Source organism: Equus asinus, chromosome 25, assembly GCF_041296235.1.
Source record: "Equus asinus isolate D_3611 breed Donkey chromosome 25, EquAss-T2T_v2, whole genome shotgun sequence".
In the NCBI taxonomy this organism is placed as follows: Eukaryota; Metazoa; Chordata; class Mammalia; order Perissodactyla; family Equidae; genus Equus; species Equus asinus.
In genome coordinates this window covers 52,494,307-52,521,808 of record NC_091814.1, presented here as the reverse complement: position 1 = coordinate 52,521,808, position 27,502 = coordinate 52,494,307, and the positions used below count along the sequence as shown (strand labels likewise).

General features: G+C 45.6%; 1 protein-coding gene across 1 annotated transcript; it reads right to left on the bottom strand.

The window, feature by feature from the left end:
* Positions 1-520: 520 nt before the first annotated feature.
* On the bottom strand, positions 521-27,502 carry DPT (dermatopontin). Its single transcript, XM_014857643.3, has 4 exons — positions 27,087-27,502; positions 16,818-16,943; positions 5,142-5,249; positions 521-1,697 (listed from the first exon to the last, which is right to left on the bottom strand). The coding sequence occupies exons 1-4, from the start codon at positions 27,416-27,418 to the stop codon at positions 1,631-1,633; spliced, it is 633 nt and encodes a 210-aa protein (XP_014713129.1). The 5' UTR covers positions 27,419-27,502; the 3' UTR covers positions 521-1,630.

Here is a 27,502-nt window from a genome sequence, read left to right as displayed (position 1 = left end):
ATCCTGGAGTCTCGCCTTGGAAAATGAAGTACCACTGGCTGAGATTCACCATCCTGGCCACCTAGATGGGGTGCATAACAAGGTGGGTGACCCCTGTGGTTTTGCCTGGCCGCCTGATCTCCTGCGTCCACTAGGAGAGAGAAGGAGGGAAGGGCAGCATAGATCTGAAAACAAAAGTCAAACTGTGTGGATAGAGGAAATAGGGGCTCCCTGTGTTAAAAATGCATGTGGCGTATTGGTGTGAGGAGGCCTGAAGGGTGCTGAGGACAAATCAGGTTAGATTCAAGGGCAAAGAAATGTGGTTCCACCCTTTGTCCAATCCTTAATGAAAGCATTTGACATTTTATGTTTTAATTATTGGATTCCCCAACCATACTCTGTCATTGTCATCATTGCATTCCTGGTGACTTGCATGGTGCTTGGCACAAACCACAGCGCTAAGCTACATCGTCTAGACAGACAGATGAATAATCGGAAAGGGGCCGGGTAGAGAGCAAAAACTGACTCAACGTTTGCAGCATTGTGAATGTTAATATTTTTATTCCTTTTATGATGAAGTAAGTACAAAGGGATGGGGACAGAGACATCACAGGAGGAGGAAAGATAGGGTCCCCTCTGCAAAGACACCCCTAAAACTACACATAGAAGGCAGTGGATCCCCAGGGCAGCCTTTCCCATCCCAACCCAGATGCATTTACCAGTAACTCCCATGGCTATGGGGCACATGCCCACCTTCCTAGGAGTCCCAGCTATGCCTCCAGATACCAGTGACTCAACCCCCTTTTTCCATTTCCCAAAGCAGCCTAGCCACTCTCTTTTGCCCCTCAACTTCCTAATCTGAGTCCCATTCTCTGACCTCTCTCTCCTTGTTTTTGTCTTACTTGAGACCAATTCTCATAGGTTCCTCTGGCTCCGGCACTCATTTTCATTACTGCGTGTGCCAACAATCTTCTTCCTTCAGGAAATTCTTCCAATCCTAAATCTTTCAGCTTTGCCCCCGTTTCCATCTCCCTATTTCTCCTCCCAGTCTCCTCACTCCTGGAATGCAGAACTATGCACCTGAGCTGCTAGGCAAGCATGGCTCATGTGGAGGGGTGGGTAGAAGCATGTCCCTCAAGACAGAAGGCGCGCTCTCGGTGAGGACGCTGGGTTTCATTCAAACAGACACAGCTGCACAGAACGTTCACTGCCACCTTCCTCGATTTCTGGCCCTTCTCTCTGCGACTTTCACCCTCCTCACAGATCCTGCTCAGCACCAGGCCTGCTTGCAGCTCATTTGGTAATAAAAGCAGCAGCAAGACTATGACAGGTGCTCCAGGAACCAGGCTCTTTTTCAGGCTGTGAGCATGCACACTGTGTGTGTGGTGTGCAAGACAGTCATCGTCAGTCATACAAACCGGGTGCTATGGAATGTGTGGAAAGGGAAAAACATGATTTAAGTGGATTTTATTGTAAGTGGGATACTAGTCAGAAAGACCTAGAAAGCTGGCATTGCAGTTACCAACCAGCTCAGGGAGAAGGAAAGAGAACTGCAGAAACCACTTAGGAGTTCCAAGTGATTGTAACACGTGTGGACATCCTCAGGTCTCCTGGCCCCCTTCCCTTCACCCAGATTTGGTGCGTGGAAAGTCTAAACATTTGCAAATTCACAGTCATAGTCAGTCATCCGGCACATTATGAACTTCCACTGGCGATCCCTGTGGGGAGAGAGTCAGAAAGCTAATGTCAGTGAGAAGACACCACGGGAAGAATCGCTGCTGAGGGAAAAGCGACGAACGACCCCCAGAGAATTTCGGACCTGCAGGGACACCCAGTCTCACTCTGCTCCCAGAAGACATCTGGATGAGGCCTCTCAGAAACCCACAGGTAGTCACCTGTGAGGTCAGGAGTCCTGGACACCTCCTCAGCCAGTTCAGGTTGCACCTTGAAGGAGACTGGCTAGATTATTGGCTGTGTGGAGGTCCCATCCATCACCAGTGGCCCGCCCACCAGGTCTCTGTCCCAAAGGTACCTCAAGGACCTATAGGTTAACAGCTTGCAGTGAAAGCGTTTATTTAACATTGTCTCCATTTCATTGTGAAGAACCTTCTCTTAAATAGGCCAACCATTTGCTCATTTATTCTTTTTTTACTGACTACTTACTGTGTGCTAGGCTCCATACTGCACACTGTGGTTCCCCTCAGAAAACGCTCTTCCAGGGAAGTGGAGTGAGGGGAACCAACGCTAAAACCCCATAAAGTGGAAAAGAAAATGCCTGCCATGCCTGCATAGCAAAAATGGAATCGCGTATTTGTTAAGAGGCCGGGCACGGGTGTGAAAGGACACAGAATTGCTCAATTCTGAAAAACATGGTGTGGATACATTTCAAGGAACGTTCTTTGCTAAGGACAAGTCTACGTTCTTTGTTCACTCATTTAACAAATATCTACTGAGGGCTTACTCTGCATGGCACTCTTCTGGGCTGATAGGGCTTAGCAATGAGAACGGCAAAGAGAATAATTGCGACTACTGTTTGCTGAGCACCTCCCATACATCCAGCCTTGCACTGGGTGCCTTACATGTTTCCTTGTTTAATCCTCAAACCATTCATTATTTAGGGGGAGAGGCAGACTCAGAGAAATAAGTGGTTTTCTTGAAGATAATTCGGTGAAAATTTCAGATTCCAAGTTTGTCGAACTTAAATCTTGCTCTTTCTCTTATGCCACAATGCCTCCGTAACTAGATACCCATGACCCCATCAGAGGACATGACTGTCACATCCCTTGAAAAGTTCCAAAATGGGCAAAAAGAAAGAGTCATTCCATGTACGATCACGCAATTCCTTCAAAGCACAGCAATGCCTTTTAACCTTAGAATTCTTCTCCTTTTTCATTCTGCGTGGCATCTTCCCAGTTCAGTTCATCCTAAACACTAGCACTGATAAGGTCTCCATCCAGCCTCTGAGCTGGAAGGTGGGACTGACCAGGCTCAGTTCCGGCAGATCGCTCTTGCAGCAGCTATGGGATATACTGCTCAAATGGCCTAAGGCAGGCTTTATAAGTATGATTTATAATTTTATAATTTATAATTTGTAATCTGTGTTCCAACAGACACAGATAAATAAGATCTTAAGCCAGACATTCACACTATTCTTTTAAGAAGCTATTAAGTGATGCTGAGCAAAATTTAGACTTGGTCTTAAGAGGACGAAGGGACTCAGTCAGGCTGTCTCTGATTTGCTCCCAGGACAGTGATTCTCAATTGCTAAACTAAACCCCAGGGGGGTTTTAGTTGTCAGAACAGTGGGGGAGGGGAGGTTGCTACTGCCATCTAGTGGGTAGGGGTCAGGGATGCTGCTAAACATCTAGAATTCGCAGGACAGACTCTATCACCAAAGAATGATCTGGCCCCAGGTGCCAATATTGCCCAGGTTGGGCAACTCCATTCCAGGAAGAAACCACTATAGATTTGCATATGGAAGGAAAGCTCCTGCCCAGCGAGTCCCGCACTGACAAGATCTCTCCTAGGTGGTGGCCTCAACGTCTTTCAGCAGAGCAGAAGGAACCCAAGTCAGACATCTTTAAGCCACTGATTGTCAGTGACAGCAGCAAAATTGCATGGGTATATTCATTTTAAACAAATACATGACATAATATCACAGTTTTCCAAGACTTTGCATTAACCCACATAACTGAAAATTTCCAAGCCAATAGGAATTGGACATTTTCACTGCCAAAATAGATTTATTTTGTAATAATTTTGGGTAGTACTCTTTCTTTATTCTTTCCTGCCTTCGTAAACAGGGAATGCAGAACTAATTTTCTTATTGACTTGGAGACATCATTAGGAACATTGAGCACCTGGCTATACTGTTATTCAGTGTTGCTCTTTGGGGCTACTCTCCCCTGCTAAATGTCACCAGGCTTCCATGGTCTTTGAGTTCTTAGATCTTTCCTTTTCTTAAATATGTTTTGTGTGGGTGTCATGTCATTCAGCGATTTCTTCTCACTGGTGAAGTGAGTTTTATTCTAACTACTATCTTCCTCATTCACTTTTTAATTTGCTGCTCCTAGCAACTAGGTAACTAAGCTAATTTAGAATGTATTTAAAATAAAGTGATTAATGTGTGAGAACTGAGGGGTTTTCCTAGGAGTAAACACAAGGGGTTTTGTTCATGGAAATGGCAATATGCATTGTCCCTTTTCAGTTACTTAATGTTTCTTTTATTGTTTTGTTTTTATTTCTTAAATTATTATTTTTAAATTTTGTTTTTTACTAGCCATATTAAACGTTAATTTCAGTTAGGTGAGATGTCATTTCATTTAAAAACATAAATATACACAAAAGATAAGTCACACTCAAATTCATTATAGTCCATTATTTAATGAATTAATTTAAGTTTTGTTCAGTTTGCAAACATTTATTGGTAACATTTCAGGAGTTTATTTGCTGTGTAAGGTGATCATCATCTGACTGAAAGTAGATCAAATCAATCTTTTAACACTTGAATTTACTCACACTTCTCTCTTTATTAGGGAGAAGAATTCTTATTTTCTTCCTATTGTTTTGTTTTGATGTATTTGTGATAGGATTGGGGAGCTGATTGTGAGAGAAAGGGGATGAAAAAACGAGTGCTGTTTTTTCCTTTAGGTTATTTAAATTCTCCTCTTTCATTTTAAATATGGTTGATAAGCTTTGTGTGTTTCTTCTCTTCAGTCCCCTCCCCTTCTCCTCTCTCTCCCTTCCCAGCACCCAAAGTAGGGGTCATGTAGAGAAACGGCACTGAAGAGGGTCCAGTTTGACAGTGGGTACTCCTTCAACAATTTTTGTCCTTTCCTCCTGATGTTTGGTAAGAAAAAGTGCCCTTTGAAATTGAGAGAACGAAGAGCTTAGAACATCATGAGATACCACGTTGAGGATTTCCTGCTCAGAGAAGGCTGGGGTCCATCCTCATCCACAAGGGTGAGCTGCCCCATGAAATAGGTTTAAGAGCATAGTTCAATTCTCACTGCCTTCCACCGTCTAGTTAATCTCTCAGTTAATCCTAGACCTGACAAGAACCTGCAACAGGGAAAACTCCAGGTTGAAATTCCTGCAGACATGATCCTTGCATGGAGCTAATGCCTGCCTCCTCAAACCCCTTGCCCACGGGGAAGGCTCACCTTTCCACTGCAGAGAAAGTAGTTGTTGCTCCTCGCATATAGTAATCATAATTGTAGGAAATCATGTCCATTTCCTCACCATAGTGGCCTGGATATTCTGTTGTCAGCCTATGTGAGAAGAACAACAGGTTAGAGGAGAAAGACAAAGCACATTATTATTGCTAGGGACAAACAGGAGAGATGCTATAAAAAAAAGATGGAGTTTGACCATCATGGGAGACCCAAACGGGAGTTAGATGGCCTCCACCAAACCATTCCAGGCTGTGAAAAGATGGATGGCTTCCTCCCACTTCATCTTCCTTCTTCTTGCCATTAATCTATTCTCTGAAAAAGATGTAGGTAACTCACCAGGACTTGAGGAAATATTGATTAATATCAATATTAGTCCATCCCATTCAAGTCAACTGGAACCATGTTTTTAAACTGTGGATTTTGACTCATTAGTGGAGCACGAAATCACTTTAATTGATTATTACCAAATGAACTTTAAAAAAGAAGAAATAGAATATAAAATATCAGAGAATGCATTGTACACACTAAAATTAAGTTCTTGTGTATGTGTGTAAAAATTTTGTTTCAAATATATACATGTGTGTATTTATATGATGTATGTATTGTGTGATATTTAATATGTATTTTTTACTGTGAGTCATGATCAAAACAGTGTTTGAAAATTATTAAAATAAAACGTAAGCTCCACAAGGGCAGTCTTAGCCTTGTCCACCATTGTTTCTCTGGCACCTAAAACAGCGCCTGGTACATAGTAAGCATGTACTTGCTGAATAAATAAGTGGCCTTGGGAGAGTCACTTAATCTCAGTTTCCTGGTCTACAGAAGAACGAAAGCTTCCTTATAGGTTTGCCATTGGGACTAATACAAATATGTGTGATACACTAATTAGCAGCAATTTTGCTTCTTCTTCGCCCTTCTCCTTTTTCCTCCAAGACTAAGTCAATCCTGGGCCTCTCTAACGAGTAGATTCGTTTTGCTCTGCCCTGGAATAAATCTAGAATCTTCTGGTTCTCATAAGGGCTTTACCATTGGAGATCTTCAAGACCAAAATAGCCCTTTCAGTATGAAATGGGTGCCCCAAAGTCCTTATCTGTACCCCCAGGGCTGCTTGGGAAATGACTAGTTAGCGAGTGTCAGTCATTTCATCTGATTTAGGTTCACCAGGTTGCTGTATGTTGATAACAGAAAGATCTTCCGCCGTGTAGACTTACTATGCAAAGATTGTCATGAAATCTTGAAAAGATTGATTTATAAACTGGAAGATCTCTTTGGAGGATCTCGGTGCTTAGATGCAGCAAGATCAATGTGAGCTCAAGATGCGAACATGTGAGCATCCTGTTAGCTCCGGTATTAGCCAGAGCCTTAAAACCCCGCTCTCTTGGTTCACTTTCATTCCTTCTCCCACATTGTGCAGTTGTCCTCGTTCTCCGATTTTTCTCTCCTCAAGGCGCAATTACACTCTATCAGGATGCCAAGCCCAGCCCAGAGTGGGCTACATATGTTTCTGCTTAACGTGTTCATGAAGGGCAATAAGGTTCTGCTAATTCAGAAATCTCTTTTGTGCTTCTAAAGAGACCCAGAACTAGGTCTTCCTTTTTCTAGTGAAATTGTTAAGTGACTCATAGATGGACCTAATGGGGCCTCACTTGAGTTCCATTGGTTTATGGTTCACAAGGATTCTAACAAGTGCTAGACTAAAGTTCACCCAAAGAAAGAGGAATCTGTTGAGAATGTGAATAACGCAAATTAGAATTAAAAGAGATGCGGTAGGAGGTGTTTCCTTACTTCAGGGAACACAAAATATATTCCAGAACTTTTGAAATTCTCTTTGGACACAATATATAAGACTGATTGCCAAGCATCGTTCTATGTGCTAAGGCGGAGTCTGCACACGGCAATACTGCGTTAGGCCAAATCCAATTGCTGAAACTATTTGCAAATAATCAGGCCAGATTTTTATTTTTTAAGTTTTTACTGATCTGCCTTCAGATTTCTTGGAGAGCTAAATACATTTGGAATAAAGTGGGAAAGAGAGGTTTGCATTTTAATTTTAAAGAAAAACATCATGAAGTTTCAAGCTTCAACGGGGGAAAAAGTTATCCATTGCTTTCTCTAACTAGCATTTTCTATTGCTTCATTTTTGATAGTGACCAGACACAGGTCCCCTGCTCAACAGGACAGTTTGCCTGGAAAGCCTCTCTCTGGGGGACTGCTGTCCAGTGAATTTCTAGAACTCTCTGGAGAAAGCGTGGTGCTTGCTCACTGGTACATTTCCATGTTGGCCCCAACCTTTGGGACCCAGGCTCAAATCTTGGTCCCAGGTTTTTGTCTAACTTGATGTTTGGTTGCTGCTGTTGCTCTGTTTCCTTTTTGTTATAAAATCATGAGAGCAAGTTTAGACTATCTTGCAGAAGCCTGGATTAAGGGGGCTAGGGAAGGAGTTTGGATATTGATGGAAATGATTATCCCTGCTTTATGAAACTAAAAATACACAGGGAGAAATGGCCCCAATCGGTAGAAAGTGAGCCTCCCAAACACCAACCACAGGGGGAACTGCTGTTTCAACATGGTCCAGGATTCTGAACTTTAGCACCAAACAGATGTGTCTCCAGTTAGTTCTTGATGACATCATGCAAACACAACATGTCCTAATAAATGAAAGCTCCAGCAATAGCTCCTTAGAGAGAAAAAATAGAATTTAAACTTTCAGAACTAGACACTGCGACAAGGGCATAGGGACTTGTCAGGAAATTAAAAGAGGCTACAAGGAAGCAGAAGATCAGGGTTTCATAAACTGCAGCATCGGCTTCCTGAGCGCGGCCCGGGAGGAGCTCACTGTGGCTCCAGCTTCCTTGTGAGTTACTAGGTCACTTCAGGTAGCTTTTTAGCAAAGCACACTTCAGACTGAGCATTGCCGTACATTCCTAGATCAATTAAAACAATCAAACAAGCCTTCAGCTTGGCCAGATGAGGGTGAGGGCAGGTCAGAAAGGTGCCTTTATCCAGTTTACTGAAATGAGTCTGTTATCGAAGCTCTTCTATCGAGAACCTTTTACACCCCTTTACAAAGAACTGCTCGTGTGCGTGTGCGTATGTTCCTCCCATCACTTTTGGACGAGTGACTACTGGGGTACAATTTCTCACTTCAGAATACTTTTTCTGCTATTTGTAGACAAGACGAGACAGAGAGTTGTTCCAAAGCTAAGTGAGAACTTGATAACATAGAACCACCTGTACAACTTCTCGTGTTAAATGAGGTTGAATGAGAAGGAAAGAAATTAAATAATATCTTAGTTATGTGCTGAAGAAAACCCATTCAAACTGAAGAGATTTTTAAGATTGATATAGGATCTTCTCATCGAACATTCTGAAAGCACTGAAATTATCAACAGATCTAAGCAGATTCAACAAAGGATTGCTGACCAGTACACTGCCCCAGACCGAGCTGTGGCTCAGAACTCATGGCTCCTTTGCTATGAGAATAGGACTTATCATAGAGCTTAGCTCAGATGTGTGTTATCACACGCATTTTAAAAAGGGGAGGAGATACACAGTTTAGTTAGATAAAGAGGCCAATTTTATCTATTGTTGAAGGTGAGGTTGAGGACTCATTCAGTTTTTAATAGTTAAAGGGAAGAATTTTGAATCTATTCCTCAACAGAAAGTGAGAAAATCCACCTGCATTATTGATTACTGCATGGTTGAACCTGAAGTTAAGCTTGGCTGTGCTGGGGTCTGCTGAGGTTGGGGCGCTGGAGCCCTTGGAGTCGCCCTCGGGGGCCCCGCTCTCAGGCCACGCGCCTCGCCCCACGGCCCCAGGTCAATAAGTGCCTCAACCTCAACGTCACCCCGCTGTGTGGGGTACCAGAAAAGGATACACTACAGATCCCCTACTATAAACGATGGAAGGAAACCCCAGCATTTGTATGTTAAGAAATCAGAATGGGGTACCGGAGGAAGCCATACTTCAGCTTTTTTCAAAATAAAGATAAGCTGAGCATGTTTTCTGATCCATTCTCTAGAGCTCACCCCATGCTCAAACAACATCGTAGAGAAGTATTTTCTGGTCAACCCCATCTCTGATTCTGCTTTGCTCCTATTTTCTCCACTACTCAATTAGTACCTTATTTTAAATATCCTAGTCTAATGTCCTATTACTTGTCAGCACCAAATATTTAGGGTTTGATTAAAAAAATAGAATACCTTCCTATGTGGAATATAAACAAACACATGGACAAAGAGAATAGATTAGCGGTTACCAGAGGGGCAGGGAGGTCCGGGGTGGGCATAAGGGGTAAAAGGGCACTTACATATGGTGACTGACAAATAATAATGTACAATTGAAACTTCACAATGTTATAAACTATTATGACGTCAATAAAATTAAAAAAAAAATAGAATACCATGGCATCTTGTTTCATGATGATGACCAATACAGACCTTGAGGGGCCGTTAGGACATGGCAGTGGCATGGAGAAGAAATTCAACATTTGTAGAACTGATATGTTGAAGTTGGCCTACATTCTACATCCAGCTACAAGATGTCTCTTTTTGACAGCAAATCATTGAGAAGTGTCCTAAATAAACAGAAGCTCTTCTGATCAATCCTCTTGCATAATGCTTTTCCCGGTAAGCAACAAGGAATGGAAATATGTCAGGTTAGACTACTTTGTCAAAGGCCTGGCATCTCCAGTAGGTGCTGCATCAGAACCTGTTTGAAATATCTTTGCAAGGATGAGAAAAACAAAACCCAAATGCAGTTATTCATAAAGGAAAGCAGCCACAAAGAAACAGCCACACTCGCTTCTTGACCAAAGGACTGGGGAAACCGGCCAAGAGCGACTGAATGACCAGGACCTCTGTGGTCACCAAAATGCCTTTTCCACAGAGACAGCCTGAACCCTGGGGGTGTGAGAAAGAGTGTCAAATGTTCATGTCTGTCCTCTTGTGGCATTTTGGAGATTTATATTTTAAACAGTTCATAATATGTATCACAGCACAGGTGAACACAGTTCCAGAGATATCTGTGGCTTAAATTAGAAGAGGAAAGTCCCTGAGGATTTTCCAGATCTTTTGGAACTGAGTTTCTGGCTCATGGTCCGAGTCCCCACCTGGTCAGCAAGCACATTTGTTTTGACTCATGCTGGTTTTCATCAGCCACATTACATCATGGTCACCCTGGTCTTGCACGTTGGGGGGACAACTCTACCCCCAACATCTCCCCTCCAGCTAAAATAAACTTTCTTTTCTGTTTTCACTATTAGATGCCTACTGTGTTGTCACCTAATACTTCACCTGCACGGGTCTTATTTCCTCATCTCGATGGAGAGAGCTCACTGCTGTGCAAAGAGCATGGGATTTGGGCGCTGGTCGACTCGTTTGAATCAAGTTTGGAACTTTGAACAAGTCACAATTCTGCACCTCAGTTCCCATATCGGTGTAATAGTACCATAATTTCCGTATATGAGAAGCAAGTGAGCTAACGCCAGAGCACATGGGAGGACTCAATAAATAAAAGTCACCGTCGTCATCATCAGGAACTAAATCAAAGTCTATGAATTGTACTTATTTTATGTCCATTCACATTCACTGACTGATTAAATGAATTCATAAAAGAGGGATGAATGATGTCTCTAGAATCCAGTAAAAGGGAGCAGACTAGATAGAACGAAGCAACAAGTTTGGTCTGTGATTGTGAGGTTTATCTTGTTCTAAGTAGCTGGTAGGGCCTGGCCTTGGGTCAGCCAATACTTACCAGACAACCAGACACCTCTCTGAAATTTCTGCTTTTGAAATTTGAGCACAGAGAGGGAGGCATCACCAATATGCAGGCAGCAAATACATTTCTAAATTATAAATATGGCACAGTAATTGTGACGGCCCCTGTGATTGATGATAGGTGCGATCGATTTTGTTCAAGCTCAGAGGGGCTGTTGTCCCCCAAAGTGAGTGCTTCCTGCGTCATGCAGTGCAAGGCAGTGGTTGTTCGTAGGGCACAGACACATCTAAACTCAATGCAAGCTTCTGTAAAATGTCACATTCAGGGGCTGGCCCAGTGACATAGTGGTTAAGTTTGCATGCTCTGCTTTGGTGGCCCAGGGTTCGCAGGTTTGGATCCTGGGCACAGACCTAGCACCACTCGTCAGGCCATGCTGAGGCGGCATCCCACATAAAGAAGAGGAAGACTGGCACAGATGTTAGCTCAGTGACAATCTTCCTCAAGCAAAAAAAGGAAGATTGGCAACAGATGTTAGCTCAGGGCCAACCTTCCTCACACACACACACACACACATACACACACACAGAGTCACGTCCAGTCCTCTTTTCTCAAAGTGTGGGCGTCTCCATCTCTCTAATAACACCTTCTAGCTTGCTCAGAGAGGAACCAGCATACAAGCTGCCCTTCTCACCAGGCCTCTGGGAGCAGAGCTGCAGCAGCATCTGAGCTGGCGTGGGGGTGACAGACACTGTAATGGAGGTGCCTATGAGGTCTTGTCCCTGCCATGATTTTACAGGGACCGGTCATGCAAACACTACTCATCTTGTATTAAAATCTGAACAATTAGAGTACGAGTTAAAGATTAGCTTTGATTGAGGGCTTTGGGGTGGAGAGTAGAGAAGAATGTTCTGATTAACTGATTTTCTTGTTGTTGTCATTAACTAGAGCTATCTAGGAATTAAGAAAAGCCATCCTCTGGCTTATGCCTTGAGCCTAAGGGAGAGGGGAGCTACGTCATGGAGAATGCAATGCCTGAGTCACGGAATCTCAAGGTTGAAGGAGAACTGAAAGGTCATCCACGTTGATTTTGAGGAAGGACATTACTTTTTCGGTCAAAACATATCATCCAATGAACCTAATTAAAGGCCACAGATCTGAGAAGAACCATTTAGGAAAGGAAATAGATACTGAATTCAAAACCATCCATTCCTCAGACCCATACTCCATGCCTGGACAGCCTCAGCATGCTGACAGGGGACAGTCTGGTTCATGGCACACAGCAGCTGGAGCCGCTGGGAGCCTGGGGAGTTATTACAAACAGTCTCTGAAGGGTTGTGGCTTCTTCAGTGACACGTGTTTGTGGTTTGCAGACGGCTGGACGGAGAATTCTAATTCTCATATATAAATATTTATATAAATATAAATATATATAAAAATATGTGTAAAATTTACACATGCATCTAATCCTGTGGGGGCCGTTTAGTGACAGCGTGTCAGCATCTATTGGGAATTCACTTTCTTGCTAGAGCTCACTGATGCTGTAAAATCTAAGGAGAAACTGCACAGACTGAGATGAGAACAGCACCTTGGTTCCCACCAAGCAAATAAATCCCGCACTCATTTGGGAGTCGGTTGGATGACCTGATTGTCCTGCAGGCAGTGGTGCTATTTCTGAGCCACTGAATGCTTGCAGGAGCAGAGACGATAGATGCTCACTTAGCTACTTCAGAACAGGGTCGGGCTCAGGGCTGCAGAATGGCTTTCAAAGTGGGAAGAGAAAGATGTCGCCACCCACACGCCTCCAGTTCCCTGGGAGGTAATTCAAGCTGGTTAACGTGATGGAAGGGAAGGTTTCAAATAGGAGGGTTATCCGCAGTTTCTCTGTGGGAAGGTGAGAGAAAACAGTTCTCACACAGAAGGGCTGTTAGAAAGATCGAGTGAAATAATGCATGTGAAAGAAGCCCTTTTCAACTATAAAACATCAAGTCGATGTCAGGTTTCACCACTGTTACCGTTCCCAGGGACCAGCAACATTCAGTTATTCATTTGAGGAATTTATTAAGGGGCTACTTTGTGCCAGGCAATATGCTGAGATGCTGAAGAAACAAGACCTAATTTATGCCCTAGAGGCTTCATTCAATTTAGAAAGACATATAATATAACATCATGACTCAGGCAATTTAAAGAAGCCACTAAAATGTCTAGACACACCAGTGGGAGAGTGAGTCATGCACCGCATACCATGGTGCCTACTGCAATCTCCTGCTGCTGCTTCTCAAAGTTTTCCTTCGGAAAAGTACCATGCCTTTGACAACCGCGGTCACTCTCAGCTCTAACACCATTCCACCAGACATAGATGCAGCCAAGGGATGCCTTCCTTAGCGGGACTCACTTCACAGTTGATTTGCCATGTCCTTCCGGGTACTTCTCTCCCATTTACCCCACCCTTTGGTTCTACTGACCATCAGTGACATGTCTGGGGATGGGGTGGAACGAGGAAGGGTGAGGGTGTGGTGGGGGGGTGAGGGTGCGCAGAACTTTGCAGTCCAAAACTAGGAGTAAATTTTGCCTTGGAGGCCTGAATGTGCGGTGCAACTTAAGAAAAGTTGCTCATCTCTATTTGTCAGTCTTTAACCTCGGGACGGTGTTCCCACATATGTAGCTCCATGTTCATTAAATTCTTGGCATCTTAGCAATTGGTGGGCTGCATGGAAGGGAAGTTGAGAAGTCATTTTTAAAGTGCGTGAGAGGAAGGACACCTAGCCCTCCTGAGGAGCAGGAGTAGCCTGGAACCGGCCCCCAGGTGAACACTGAAAGCCTGGGACCTCATCAGAAAATCAGTAGAATTTCGAGACACACAGACCTGGGGGTCTTTCGGGTCTCAGAATCCAAATAAACAGGGCAAGCTTCAAGCAGCCGTGCTCAGGGTGGCGACATAGATCACAGAAGCCATGGAACGTGGGGACTCTGGAAGATTTAGATGTTTTCCCCTTCATCCCACCCTTATCTCCACTCCCCCGCCTCCTATCTCTGCCCTTTGACAACTTTTATAAAAGCACTGAGCCTCAGTTTCTTGCCTGCCTGGTCACCAAAAGCCTAAGCCCGCTCCCTGTCATTGCCTGCTTGGCCAGGAGCCAGTGGCCAGCCACTGACTGTGTGACCAGCCGAGGCAGCCTCTCCCGTTCATCCTGGCAGAGCTCCGGGCCTCGCTGGGATCAGTCCTCAGCTGCTCCAGCTCTCTCCTCCTCTGCCTGGAGGGAATGAGTCACTGCAGCCCCAGCAGACTGTCCACGGAGACGCTTTCTGGTTCCTCTGCATAACCAGCTCCAGTCACAGGTTCTGCCTCCTGCAAGGCGACCAGACCCCTGACTGCGATGACCTCGGGCGGAGCCTCCTTTGAAAGGCCTGTTAGCTGGTGGGGAGGCTGGGTCTCTGCCTCAGCTGGGAGGGTGTAGGGGCCAGCCCTGTGTGATCACAGCCAGTGGCAATACCAGTTGGCTATTATCTCATTTAATCCTCACAACAAAACTAGGAAGCAGGCTGAAGTTATTCATTCACTCATTCAACAAATATTCTTGAGAGCCTACTATGTGCCTGGCATTATTTAAGGGGTTTAGAAGACATCAATACAAAGATCTTTGCTTGTGCAGAGCTTACATTCTAGGGCAAAGGTGGGAGGGTGGAGGCAGATTTAAAAAAAAAAACAGCAATGTTTGGCGTAAATAAGTAAACTATATTTTCTGGGCCTCTTCACCTTATTCTGCATGCCATCCAGAATCATTAATTTGAAGATTCATTAAGTAACTATTAAGCAGACATTGAGCAAGCACTCTGCTAGGCGCTGAGCACACAAATATCAATGTGCTCCCGTATTCTCCACATGCTTCCAGTCGAGGTGGAGAGAGGACACCGTACATGCATAGTGTACTGAGAGCTGTAACAGAGGCATCCCTGAAGGGCTGGGGACAGGGCCCCCACCCCCAGGCCTCGCTGTAGCCACTCTGGGCTGACTTCTCTTTCACCCCTTCTCCTTCCCGAACAGGGCCCTCTGGTCCATGCAGTGTACCCCCAACCCTGATGTATCTCTTTGGAGCCTGACTAAGGGGAAGTCTTGCTAACATGGTAATGGATTAACTGACTGAGTACTAGTTTGTTGCTTACTCTTTCAGATAATTTATTTACCTTTCAGCTGGCTTTTAATGCCTTGCAACAAAGGGGGGTGGATGTCACTGAGGGAGTGCCAATCCCACGGCAGCCTGGGGAAGGGATGATGAGGGGAAGGCCGAGCTTCAGGTGGCAGCAGGCAGGCCCCTACCTGCCCTCCCCTCTCGTGGGGGCCCAAGAATCTTTAGAACCTTCACCCTCTCTTTGAAAACAGTTCTGGGCATCTAGATTGCCCTTCCCAAAAGCACCTTTGGAGTCAAGACATTTTTATGGCTCAAAACAACCCAAAGATCTTTTAGTGCGTGGGTTTCACCTTGTGATCCAGCATGTCCCTGAGCGGTATTCAGGGAGCCTGAGGGCTCCTGGCTGTCTGCAACCTTTCTTGTAAACATGCCTAAGTGCATTTTCTTTTTCCTGAAGACAAGGTCTACAGCTTTCATCAGATTCGTAAAAATCTCAGAGACCCAGAAAAGGTAGTCATCATTTTAAGTGATGGACTTGAGGCTCCTTCTAGAAGTAAAGTGACGTTCTAGTGATGGCACAGTTACAGTGAGAAGAGGAGGAAGGGAGTGGGCAGGAGGGGAGGCAGAGAGAGGAGGGGTCAACACAGACGCTTCAGCTCAAGTTTCTTGTTGCCCGCCTCAGTGCTCCTTCCACTCTGCCCTGCAGCTTGAGATCTCTAGGTCTTTGATTCAGCACCTGTTGGTTATATCCTGCGCGCTAGCCATGACTGCTCACCTGCTGTGGTGGGGTGAGAGCTGCTTTATGCAAGCCGTTTTGGAGAGCTGGAGGAGGTCTCCGCTCTATCATACAGCTACGGATACCAGCTGACCTGGAGCTCCAAATTCCCTATTCATCATTCCCTTACACAGAAAATGTTCAGTTTTTGGAGCTGCCTGTCCCTAGAGACATTGTGCCCCATTTGGGCGTCTGTGGAGTAAGGCTGTCTGGTTGCAGAGAATAAGCATAACCCAAAGGCTGCCCTCCCAAGCATCACACTGTAGAGAGAGAAATCGCTTGAGTGAGCCAGCTTTCAAATGTGGATGCTTTGGGATCCCTTTGTCCAAGGCAGAAATGCCTGGATTGTTTGTGGACTGAAGAACTTGGGACAAGTCGTGTTGTCAGCACCCAGCGTAAGTTATCAGGGTAAATAAATACGTACACATTCTTCTAGTCAATTCAAGGGCAATGTCAGGAGATATTTGGCATCAGCCCAGGGAGTGGGAGAGGAACAAAATTTCACAGACTGGAATTACAAATTGATCTAGAAAACACCAGCCTCTTTTTTCAGTCTATAATTATATCCTATGTTTGTCACTCTGACCTGTGACAGGGTTGTTTTTTTCCAAAGAAGGTCTGCAGGAAAAAATAGGCTCCCAAGTAGGTCCAGCAGCCTTGAATGTGATGAGAAGTTAGTGTGATAGAAGGAAAAGAGTCCTGGGACAGGAGTCAGTAGACCTCAGCTCTAGAGGTGACACCCCCATGAAACAGCTGGGTGCCTTTAGGAAAGTCACTTCCTTGTTCTATTGTTCTGTTTGTTTCATTTTTTCCCAAAAGAGGGGTGTGTAAGCATTGGGTTGATGACCTGTAAGGTCTCTGCCAGTGTGAATATTATTCTAACCTTTTCATTCATTCATGCATTCATTCTCTTTTATGTGCTAGCTGCTGCATTCCAAGCATGTTTGTGACAGCCCAGGGTTATCTGAAGCCAGAAACATGGACCAGAGCACCCCCCAAGCTCCCCTCCAGCCCTAGGAGTCACATTTGGCTGCCTGGCTCACCAGCAGGAATATGGGCATCTCTTCCTGTAGCGACAGCAATAAAATTGCCACTCCCGATCCAGCACTGACTCAAAGTAGCGGCTCTGGAACCCCGCCACCAGTCCATTGTTGGAGCATGTCTGGTACCTGAAGAGAGGAGAACAACTGCAAGTAAACTAATGACAATGACACGCGAACAGACAGACCCCTTCCCAGGACCCCACAGTTCCCCAGCTCCCACAGTTACTGAGTTAGGCCACTCTTTTCACTGAGGTAGATCCCTAACAATTTATCCCATTTTCCTGCAAATAATAAAGACTTTGTGATATTTATAAAAATGACATATCTTCAACATTAAAATTCAAATGATTCAGAATCTTTCAACTGAAGGAAATTTGGAGAACATTGCTCCTGTTAGACCTCTATGAATATATTGTTAGATGGAAGAATGCATAAATGGATGGATGTAGAGACACCTAGAATTTTACAAATGCAAGACTAAATTATTCATGTCATTTAAAATAAAAGATAATATAATTCATTTTGCTAGAATTTAAAATAAAAAGAAGACAAAAGAGAAACACAATGAATTGATGAACTTCAAGCAAATGTTTCTCCTGCTTAAGAGCAGAGCCCTGGAAATTGAGCACGAGGATGCTCATTCCTTCTACTCCATACCGTAGGCAGAGTCCACGTGGGCCCAGTGATTTGTCCAGGGTGACCCAGTGGGGAAGCTGGGACCACAACCCCAGGCTTGCACTACTTACCCAGGAATCTTTCTACTGCCTACTGGAATGTAAGCTTTACATGGGAGGGAGAGTTTTGGTTGAAATGCTATCCCCAGTACCCACTGTGGGTTCTGGCATTTGGAGGCACTTCTTATAGATTTGTAACAGGCCAACTGAACTCCTCAAACACGCTCTAGGGGCCCATTCCTGTCCTAGCTGCTCAGTTCTAATTCTTCAAAGAAAGCAAGCCCACCTCTCTGGTCCACAGAGCCTCCTCGCAGGCACGTGAATTTTCACTCTTTCATTCTATCTGGTCTAGGAATTGGCACGTTTTACCTTCCCAGTGCCTTCCTAACAAGCTTTGGCTTAGAGAAATATAATCATTTCTTCCTTTGTTCTGTCTCCAGCGTTGCTTTCTCCCACTTCTGCTCCAAACCCCACTGCTGCTTCAAGGCTTGCTGCTTTTTGCTGTGATGATGAGGATGCTGTTCTCCACCTGGCCACAGCGGGCTCCCAGCTCATGTGGAGTGAGATCTTCCAAAATAGGTCTGTAGCGCCCTATTTCTTTGCATTTCCTACCCACCTGGCCACAGATCATGCTCCCTCTTATGTCTGAGCTGTGCAGGCAGTTGTCTATGTGTCGTGGCCCAACAGCTGCTGGAATACAACCCTGTTTTCCAAGTAAAGATAAGTTTCCAGAAAATATGATAGATAAAGTCAGAGTAAGTACCCTGTGCTGATAGGTGAGAGGGACCTTGTGACACACAAACTGTAAATCCATCAGTGACTGGATTTCATTTTATTCTTTTTAATTGCTGGAAATGATCTTGTGGATCTGACAAAACTAGACATTAAAGGTATTTAATGTCTCTGGTCGGAAAGCATCCGTCCTTTTCATTCATTTATTATTCATTTATTCATTCATGTACATATTCATTCAAATATGCTTTTATTTATTTGTTCATCCATTCAACAACTTGCACTCTACCACTATCCTGTATCAACCATTGTGCCTCCATGTTGAGAGAAGAGCTGAGACATGGCTTTTGTGCTTGGTCAACTATGCAAACCAGCCTGAATTCCCCATCCAGGGACTTGTCAGAAGTTCTGACGGAGCTTAGCGAGCTCAGGTATAGGTGATATAGCTGATGCAATGATGCAAATTAACTCTCTTTGAATTGTTGATTTCATGTTCTTTGGATAAATACCCAGTAGTGGCATAGCTGGATCATATGGTATTTCTATTTTTAATTTTTTGAGAAATCTCCATACTATTTTCCATAGAGGCTGCAGCGGTTTGCACTCCCACCAGAGAGCTATGCATCCCTGTGTTCATCGAAGTATTATTCACAGTTGCCAAGATGTGGAAGCAACTCAAGTGCCCAACAACTGATAAAGAAGATGTGGTATATATACAATGATATACTACTCAGCCATAAGAAAAGACAAAATTGTGCCATTTACAACAACATGGATGGACCTTGAGGGTGTCATGCTAAGTGAAATAAGCCGGACAGAGAAAGACAAACACCATATGATTTCACTCATATGTGGAAGATAAACAAACACATGGATACAGAGAACAGATTAGAACAGAGGGGAAGGGGGTTTGTGGTGGGCAAAAGGGGTAAGGGGCACATATGTATGGCAACAGTTAAAAACTAGGCTATTGGTGGTGAACACCATGCAGTCTATACAGAAACGGATATAAAATAATGTACACCTGAAATTACACAATGTTATAAACAATATGACCTCAATAAAATAATTTTTAAAAAATAATGCAAATGAAGTTGTAAGTTGAGACCACTGCCCTTCGATGGCCTAGGCTTCTTCACTCCACCATTGCCCACATCTCTTCAGGAGTATTACCACTTTGGAAAACACCTGCAACATTTCAGGAAGCCACGTGATTGGGAGGGACCACTAGGGTCTGGGACAGTGGAAGGGTAGCTCTGGGGGCGGATCTTCCAGGATAGTCTGTTCTGTCCTAATTCCAGCCATGTGGGTGGGACGTAACTTCAACAGAAAGCTCTAAGAATCGTAAACAAAGCTCATCTGTGTCCAGAGAGAGACAGTGCCGCATCCCGGTGGTCTCTGTGATCTTCCTCCTTATCATCACTAAGACTCCACCTTTCTCTAAAACAGCCTTTTCAAAACTGAGCCGGCCTGGGGTTTCCCTGGAGCTATTGCTCCATTGTTCTCGTTTGTCCTGTGCACTCAAAGCACCACAGGGGACAGTGTTCCCACGGTGGTCAGTTCCCTTAAGTAAAAATAAATGGAGCAAGATAAGCGGACCTGTTTCACAGGGTACCAGTTCTGAAGGCAATCCAAGTTCCATGAATTCTCTGCCGGCTGTCAGCCAGGCAGCTGGCCCCACGCTCTTGGATGGGCAGTGTGTGTGTCACTCTCTCACACACCACCTCAGATAAGGCTGCCCTGTAAAGATTATTTGGACACGAGAGACCCAGGGGCTAAGAACATATGGTGAAGGTTAGATAACCGAACAGAACTCCCCTCCCCAGCTTCTGTCCCGTTGTCTGCACATTTTGGCGGAGTGAGCCTGCACTACAGTTTGGGAGTACGTCACCAACCCAATGAGATTACTCCTTCCAGAAGTGTACCCTTGTAGGGGTACATTTTCACACTCATTTGGCAAGCAGTATAGCAGGGTGGTTAAAAGCAGGACTGTGCTACTGGTCTGGTGCTCCAACCACTCCTGGCTGTGTCACCTTGGGCAGGCTTCACACCCTCTAATGGCCTCAGTTTCCTCAACTGTAAAATGGGTGTAAAAACAGCACATACTTATTGAAGTTGCTGTGAAGACCAAAGAAGGCAATGCATATACAATTCTGAGGATAGTGTCTTTTAATGCTTAATAAATTACATATTATTGTTATCATACTTTCCTTTAGTTCACGTGGCAGTTGTGAGTATGCTCTGCGAAAGCCACCCTTGGCTCCCCAGTCTCCAGCCAGTGGAAAGCTGGTGGACTGATATGCATTCTCTGAACTGCTGTTTCCTAAGGCAAAGCTCAGGAGGTTGGCTGCCTTGGTTGCTGGCACACCCACCTTGTCGCATAGATACTTTAGTGTGACGTATCACCCGCAGTAGTTGGTAGAGTCCTTGAGGGAAAAGGTCATTTAATCTTCAACTTGAATTCTCTACAATGGCTGAAACTGGGGTTCAGCAAACATTTAACGGAAGAATGAATGAACGAATGATGATCAGGGCATCTTCCATTACCAGAGGCAGAACTGACTTTTAAGAGCCCATCACTCAAATCCAGGAAGGGCCCTGAAACTCCTTCCAAGTAGTTTCCAGCAGCTCGGGTGAGTGATTCATCTTCCCTCTTCCACCTTCTCCCCCAGGAACAAAGCCTGCTCCAGGATGAGGATGCAGAATGAATACAGCTTTGAGCTTTCATCTCCTCCCTTCCTCTCCCTTTCAATCACTTTTCCTTAAGCACCTTATTTAACAAGCCTCCCCTAAACCTTAGGCCATACAGGAGCCAGCAGGCGAGGAGGGGAGTGAGGGCAGCCTGTGGCTGGGAGGGGATCTGAGAGTTTGCATTGCCAAAGTGATTCAAATTCAGTTTTTAAAAAATGACTCGGAGGGAAAAGCAACATGCCTGGGGCTCTGCGTCACTTCCCAGCACCTGCGTGTTGCCCCAGAATGGCCACAGAAAAGAATATGAGCCCAGGACTGCAGCTCTCCTGATGAGTTGTGACGGGACCCCAGCTGAGCACAGGCGCAGACTCCCTAAGAACATTCCCTCAGAGTTTCGGGCACGAGGGTGCCTTGCTTCAGAGATTCTCTCCTCTCCATCTGAGAAGACATACTTTCTTTCTCATCATCCCTTTGAACGCTGGAGACTCAATTTGTTTCACAAACTGGAGCATTGTTTTAGCCCTGCTCCACCTGACACTAGGAAATGTCTAGAAGGAAAATCACAAGGCCGTTAGTTACTCCTCCTCTGACAACAATACTCACAGACCTTTTCTGAGAAAGTGGCCTTTCTGAAAGTGGTTTTTCTCAGGGCCATCACCCTGAAAGCAAAGACAGAAAACCTTCTTCTCTATCTGCAGTAGTAAAACATAGAAGCGATGGGATCGGGGGAAAGAGCCCTTGTCAAGGAATCAGCAGACGTGAGTTCTGGTCCTAGCCCTGACCTTCACATGCTGTGTGGAGCCTCGCCGGAGTCACTAGGAGGATTAAGTGAAATAATGCCTGCAAAACTCCTGGACAAGATAGAAACTAGAAGAGCCGGGATCCAAACTCAGATTTTTCTGAGGCCAAAGCTCCTGTTCAGGAGCTCTCAGGGAGCACAAAAAGTTACTTCCTGCCTGCATCTGGGTAAGAGTTCTGCTATCTTCTTCAAGTCCAGGTTTTTCGAGTCTGCCTCTCTGTCCACGAGGTTTTAAGAAGGTAAAGCAGAAATGGCCTGCTGCACAGCTTCTCTGGATAGAAAGACACAGAACAGGACAGGAGGAGAAAAATAAATTCTCCCTAAAATACAAACTCCTGCCCCATTTTAGAAAAGTACAAGCAGTAGAGGTCACCCCAAGCCCTCTGAGAAGATCCAGATTCTCTCACAAGATCAGTTCTGGCCTCAGAGCAAGTCCAGGTCATGCAGGGGCGTGAGGCTAACCCAGGGGCGCTCACAGACATCAGGTATCGCAATATTTGTCAACCGAGAGGTCTAACGCTGCCTCAGTGTCTATCTGAAAATGTGACAAGTACTCAGGGCACTCGAAATGTTCACTTAATATTTACAGGTTGTAACTGAAGTACATGTTCCAAAAACAAAACAATGTCTATCAGGAGCCTTTTTAATCTAGTAATTTGGATTTCAACTCCAGCTTCGTAATTTACCAACTGTGTGATATTTATCTCTTTAAGTTTCGGTTTCCACATAGTAGTCATAATAGTAAGAATAGGTAACCTTTATCAAGGTCACCATGTGCCAGGCATTGTACTCAGCATTGTACCTGCATTAATTATTTTAATCATCAAAACAATTCTATGAAATGGGCTCAGATAATCAGCTCGCTGCCCCTACCATTTGGTACATAGAGAAACTCAGGTTTAGAGAGGTTAAGTAATCCCCCAAAGGACACACAGCCAGTAAGGCACATCCATCATCTCATTTAATTCTCACGACGATTCTGGGGAGTTGTCTTTCCGGATGTCGAATTTGAGGCTTAGAAAGCTGATGTGACTTGCCTGGAGGTAGTAGTGGGGCTGCATTTTGAGAATTGTTCTATCTGACGCCAAAGATCATAATCTCTCCATTACTTCAAGAGACCTCAAAGACACACACACACAGACACAGAGGAAGGTATCCTAACTCTGTGGAACTCTCTTATTTATTGGGAAGATTATGTCCGACAAGTACCCAGACAGAAACAAACCCCCCAGCGGGAGGAGTGAACCTTTGCCATCCTTTTGAACAAAACCAAGAGCCATCTTTGCAAAGCTCAAGTTCCTCACGCAACTGAGTCCCAGCACTTAGGAGAGTGACCTCGAGGGAAAGTGGGCAAGAATCCTGGATCTGCCATGACCCTGATCTCGCACGCTCAGGCTTCTTGCCTCAGAAGTCATTCCTACAGGGAGGTGACAGCTTCTTTAGCCCAGCTCTCCCTGTGGCTTTACCCAAGAACAAAATAACGCCAACATTTAACATCCACCTGCAGCGCTGTGGCATCAGACCATCTGGCTTGGGTTCCACCTTTGCCACTTGCTAGCTATGAGTGGGTGCGTCTCCTGACGCTGGGCACTGGGTAATTTTCACTGAATGAGATAAAGTTCCTATGTTCATGAAGCTTCTATTTTGAAGGAACCAAAGAGATACAAACTCAAATCAGGTAATGACCAGTGCACCTCAGGAAGCACAAAACAGGTTGGGAGCCGAGGGTGGCAGATGTTGGCTTGGAGGAGGTGGTCCGGGGAAGCCTTTCTGAGGAGGTGGGAGCTGTGGGTACTGAACGCTCAGAACCATGAATCAGAAGGATTGCTCCATACCGTGCGGAGCCTTGCTCTCAGTCAGACTCAGATTATGGAAAATTATGCCCAACACGCCCAGCTTCAAGTTTACCTTGATGCTAACATAGCTCTGTGGGATAGTTATCCTTTCTCCTCTTCTCTGTCCTGCGGCTTGTCTTTGGTGAATTCAGAAATTTGAGTAGTCAGCTCTAGTACGAGCTGCCTTTTAAAATGTCTTGGGATTCTTTGAAGCCCAGGGAAGAAAGCGGGTGCCAATAGGCAGAACACTGTTCCTCTGAGTTCAGACTCCACGTGAAGCTGGCTTGCCCCAAATAGCCTCACCAAATCCCAGATTCACTAAGCCTTGGCTGAGCGCCCCTGACGTGCCAGGCATTAGTTTCGATTTAGATTTGTTTCAGAGTTCTCCTATACTTTCTCCTGTGAGCATCACAGTAATGCCCCCCGACAACTAGTGAGGTGGCTGTCACAGGTTTTTTTTTCTCTTTTTGCCAGAATGAGGAACCGAATGCCCAAGCACAGAGCTAAGAGATGACAGAAACAGGAGCTATGAATCCAGGCTTCCTGATTCCCAGACCAAAGGTCCTTCCACCATGCCACAGCTCAAGCTCACTGAGAATTCCAGCCTCATCTTGTTCCACACAGGACCCGCATGCCCTACAGCCTGTGTCAACTCAAGTTAGAGAAGGTTCCCTGAGAACAACCGAGGCATGCACTGGGATGGCAAAATGCCACTCCTGGGACCCAGGGAAAGCCTGCTGGGAGTCCTGTGTCGTGGAGCCAGCACACACACTTCAGAATCTGGTCCCTGAAGTAGGAGTTTTCAACAGAGAAACCGTGGCAAACAGCAGTGTTACAAGCCACTCAGCCATGATGGAAGCATCTTTCAAAGACTGCTCCAGTTAGCAAGCGTCTTTAGCAGATCCTATGTTCCGTGGTCAAATCTGGGTTTGAGACTCCTCCCTCCTCTTAAAATAAACTTGCAAGCTAATTTAGTTATACAAGGCAACCACACTGCACAAAACCATCAACAACTCTTCCCCCAGAACAGATTATGTGACGGGAAAATGTAACTGCTCCACAGCCTGTGAGTAATTTCTTTCCTTCCAGATTGTTCACTGAGACGGGAGTCTAAATCCAAAGCAATAATCATCTAAAAAATGCCTCTTGGGTAATTGCTATCAGTCCTGGGGAGGCTGAGTCCTATTGTAAAGAAGCTGTTCTTCACTTTTGTGCATTTTTGACCCTGTGATTAGTGGGGGTCAAGATCAGGGGAAAAGAATCAATCATTTGACTCTGCATACTCAAAAATGTGGAGGAAGAGAAGGTGGAGGGACATCTTGCCTGCCAGCTTCTCACTTGACTCCCATTGGCCAAACAATGTTTGGAAATGCAATTTCCACTCCCTTCCGCTTTTGGTTTTCTTCAAATGGTTTGGGAGTTAATGACAAACCAGTCACACGTTGGCAAGTTTAAAACTAAACATCATTTGCCTTCTCTCCCCAGCAGCGATAAACACAAGGATCAACAGAATGCAAGAAAAATCCAAGTGCATTTTCAGGCCAAGCAGAGCCTGGACTATCGGAGCCGTGGAGCCTTCTGAGATCACGCAGTCTGACCACTCATTTTCCAACCAGAGAGCTGAACCCCTGCTCTAAGGTCACACAGCAAGTCGTCTTTAGAACGAGGACCCAAATTCAGGCCTCCTGACTCAGAGCCCAGGGCTCTTCCCTTGGGGTTTGAGGAAACAGCTCTGTTTTACTGTGGGCTCTAAAAATCTGTGTTAGAAAGGGCCCCACCCATATAATGGCCCCCTAGATAGGAGGACTAGATGGATGATTGTAACTAGGTCGTTCCCATGGTCCGTGCTGTGGCGAGCTCCTTGAGACTATCTTTCATCAAGGCGAGGTTGGACTCTGAGTTCGCATCTGTCAGACAGGGTTTGGGTAATTAAATCTGCTTGCCAGAGGCAGTGGGGGGTGGGGGGGGATGGTTCAGTAAAGACAGTCTAAGCACCCTTGGCAGCCCCAGTCCCTCCACCTGTAGCTGCCCGTGTGACCCCCCCCTCCCCACCCCTTCCACAGGCTGGCTGAGCCCCTCCTCAGTCATAGTAAGCAAGCTGGTCTCCACACCTCCAGAGCTGGGCTTCTGCTGTGATCTTGCACGTCCCCACTCTCCCCAGGATGAAGAACTGTCCTGAGCCCAGTCCGGTGGCCCTGGCCCTGCTGACAGAGCCCACACTGGGTGGGGGTGGCAGCTCTCGAGCAGTGCTTCAGTGTGGCTAAGCACCTGTGCTTGGAAGTATGACTCACTGGATCCAAATCCTGGCTTACCACTTTCCACTGAGGAAACTCCTGATCTCTAGACCATAGTTCATCTACCCATGAAATGACTTATAGATTTGTTTTAAGCATTAAATGAGATAATCCATATAAAGCACTCAGCATGGCGCCTGCTCAGGGTAAGCACTCAATAAATGGCAACTGACATTTCTCAGAGGTCCCCTCTCTTGCCTGGATCTTCTACCTATCAGTGTCTTTTCCTCTTGATCTCCCATCATCGTTCCGTCTGCTGATTGAGCGACCCCCAGAGTTTTATACTTGACCCCCTCACCCCCCAAACCCGGCTCTACCGTGTGCCTGCTAGAGTCCGTCACAGAGTCTTCTCTCTACAGACACCACAGCAGCAGCCTGCCAACTGGGCTTCCTCCTCCCTGGGCCTCCCTCCCCTCTCCCCCCTGCCCCTGTGTCTCCATCCAGCCTACCAGTCAATAGCTACTTGGATGGGCTCCTGACCATTCACTGAGGCTGAGATAGTCATCCCACAGTGAAGCACAGGCTCGGGCCGTTTCCATGCTATTTACTCCGGCAAAGCCCAGTCAGGTGAGAATGGCACTTCTCCCTCAGAGCCTTTAGTAAACTCTTCTCCAGCAACGGATCCCATTCTCAGTTCAGATGGAGAGAAGGACGCTCCTGAGAGAGCACTTTTAGTGGGGCAGCAGAGAGCTGTTTCATTTCACTTCTCTTTGCCTAAATGTCTTTGTCCCCTCTCCCTCGTTTGCTTGCTCCAAATCAGTGTTTCTCAAACTGTCTGTGCTCAGGGTCCAACTGTCTATTTTCCCCAAACTATTGTGAACCAATACTTTTGTAAAACAGCAAAAATGTATTACTACCAAACTAAAATGCCATTTGGACATCACAACAATGTTCAACTGCTATGAAGTTTCTTAAATTCTTTCTGTTTCTGTACTTATCTTTTTGCAGGCTCATAAACATTTCACAAACTCACATTAGTCCCTGGATCAAACTGAGAGTAGGGCTGCTTCTGGAAGGAACAGACCACAGAGGGGTCCATCTGCCACGGACACTCCCCATCCTGAGTTTTTGTCCTGCACTGTGGTCTGCTCGGCAGCAGTCTGACCCGCCCAGAGCATGCAGTGGGGAGGTTCTGGTAGGTTTTGCCCGGTCTTTAGTGACTGCCGTTCCTGAGGGTCACGCAGCCCCCAGGGGAGGGCTATGCTGTGATGTTCCCAGCCCGCGTGGAGCGGGCTGCCCCTTACCATTCCATTCCAGCCCTGTTGATCTCCTCCCACCAGCACTCCGTGGGCTCCCCGAGGCTCTGGGGCGTGGGCATGCAGGCGTAGTTCCATTGTCTGTCAGAACCTTCCTTCTTGTTGAAGATGCTCCTCACGGCCACCACCACCTGCCCGTGGGGACACTGGTAGCTGAAGCCCTGCCGGAACAGATTCACCCACCCATCGTCGCTATAGTCATGGTACTGCTGGTATGGGTACTCGTAGTCACCATACTGGCCCTGGGCCATGGTGACCAGTGGCAAAAGGACCCACAGAAGAGTGAGGTCCATGCTGCCTGGGCTTCTGGCAGAAAACATCACCCTAGGTCTGCTGCGCTGGCCGTTTTATACAGCTGCCGCTGACATGTGGCTTCCAGATGTGGGTGAGCAGGCTCCAACTGC